This window comes from Trypanosoma equiperdum (assembly GCF_001457755.1).
Source record: "Trypanosoma equiperdum strain OVI genome assembly, contig: ctg_86, whole genome shotgun sequence".
Taxonomy (NCBI): Eukaryota; Euglenozoa; class Kinetoplastea; order Trypanosomatida; family Trypanosomatidae; genus Trypanosoma; species Trypanosoma equiperdum.
In genome coordinates, this window is record NW_027124831.1 from 19158 (window position 1) to 20659 (window position 1502).

Sequence of the window (1502 nt, forward strand, 5' to 3'; positions counted from 1 at the left end):
TTCTGTTTTCTCTTATCGCTGCTTGCGCAATTGCCGTAGCTGTTTCGATGTAGGGATCTGCTGGCTCACCGCCGGCGGTTGGTGTCTTGGCGCTCGCTAGCTTCGTTTCCGTGGGTTTCGGCGCCGCGGTCTTTGGTTTGAGCCTGACAAAGGCTACGCCTTTTGTTAGCGAGCCGCCTCTTGGCGTTGCGTGGTCGCCACAGTGTGTATTGCCGTTTCCTTGGTTGTCGGTGCCAACTGGCGTGCCTTTGTATTCTACCTCAACTTCGAGGGTTGGTATTTTGATGTCTGAAGTTGCTAGTGCCTTTATCTTTGTTATTTTTTGCAGGTCACCTGCCGCCTGTTTTAGCTTGTCGGCTGAAGCTTGTGTCACTTGACAGCCGGTGCTTGGATTGCTCGGCGATGGCTCCGCATCTGCTTTGCATCCTCCTGTTGCTGAGGTAAAGACCTTATCGCCGGCGTGGCCGACTGCCGCTGAGCCTGAGAAAGCTGACTGGTCTCCTGGCCACAGCTTGAGTAAGGTTCCAAGATTTCCAATCCTCGTGTTAATTTTTTCGATAGTTTGCTCTAGGGGTCGAAGTTCAGTGTTGATCTTGTTTGATAACACAGCCGCTCTTGATCCTGCTATGGCCGCTAGTGAGGTTAAAAGAGCCTTTTCTTTTGGACTTGTGGCCGGTGCCGACTGGAGCATCAGTATTCTTTCCTCCTTTTGCAATTGGGCCAGGTGCGTTCGTGCTGCTAGTGGCCTTGCAGCGAGTGATTCCTGGATTTTTTTAAGACATTCGCGTTCATCGCAAATTGTTGTGATTGCTTCCACCTTCTCGTCTACGTTTCCACTGACCGCTTGTAGTGTTGCCATCGCTATAAGAAACAGTGGACTTTTTAGTTGTACAGCTGTTTGCACTGTTTTTGGTGCATTTTTTATCGCTTTTTTAAACCTTTGAATTTATGTTAGGGGCTACGTTTATCTGAGTTTGAGCTGTGCCAACAGCGTTTCTATGAAAGCGGTCAAACTTTTTACACTTTAATCAGCTTCGTCTGTTTCGCGCCCATTGTTGTTAGTAATATCAGATTTTGCTGCGCTAGTTAAGTTGTCTCCACATTTTGTTGCCACGAGATCGCCAGAATGTCCAAAGCCACTTTGCAGCGGCATTTTTATCGGTTCTTTTCGTAGCAGCATGCCAGCGGCGGTTTCTTCTTGTTGAAGAATTCTGCCGCTATCTGTCAGAAGTTGGTTGTGCACAACTACCCTGAGGTATGTGCAGCGTTCTCTAACTTGGCTGTTCATCGCTTGCTTACTAACTGGCGGTCTATTGATGATGTTAAACTTGTTGAAAAATGTGCCTCAAGCATTGCCTTGGTCTTGGACACAATTTCCTGTCTACTTGTATTTCCTGCATGCAAAGGGTGCAGAATAAGCATTTAAAAGTCTCCAAATGCATCCTAAAAAGTTCTGCTGCATGCACTTCTCTTTCTATTTTATGGCTCACAAAGACTGTGCT

The 1502-nt window shown here is 47.3% G+C and overlaps 1 protein-coding gene across 1 annotated transcript in view; it reads right to left on the reverse strand.

Annotated features, from left to right (window-relative positions):
• The window catches only part of TEOVI_000409600 (uncharacterized protein), a gene marked incomplete at both ends in the record, with an annotated part of 936 nt that extends 77 nt beyond the window's left edge, over positions 1-859 (reverse strand). The window contains one exon of the mRNA XM_067226902.1: positions 1-859. Within this exon, the coding sequence (XP_067083003.1) occupies positions 1-859 (859 nt within the window).
• Positions 860-1502: the final 643 nt, after the last annotated feature.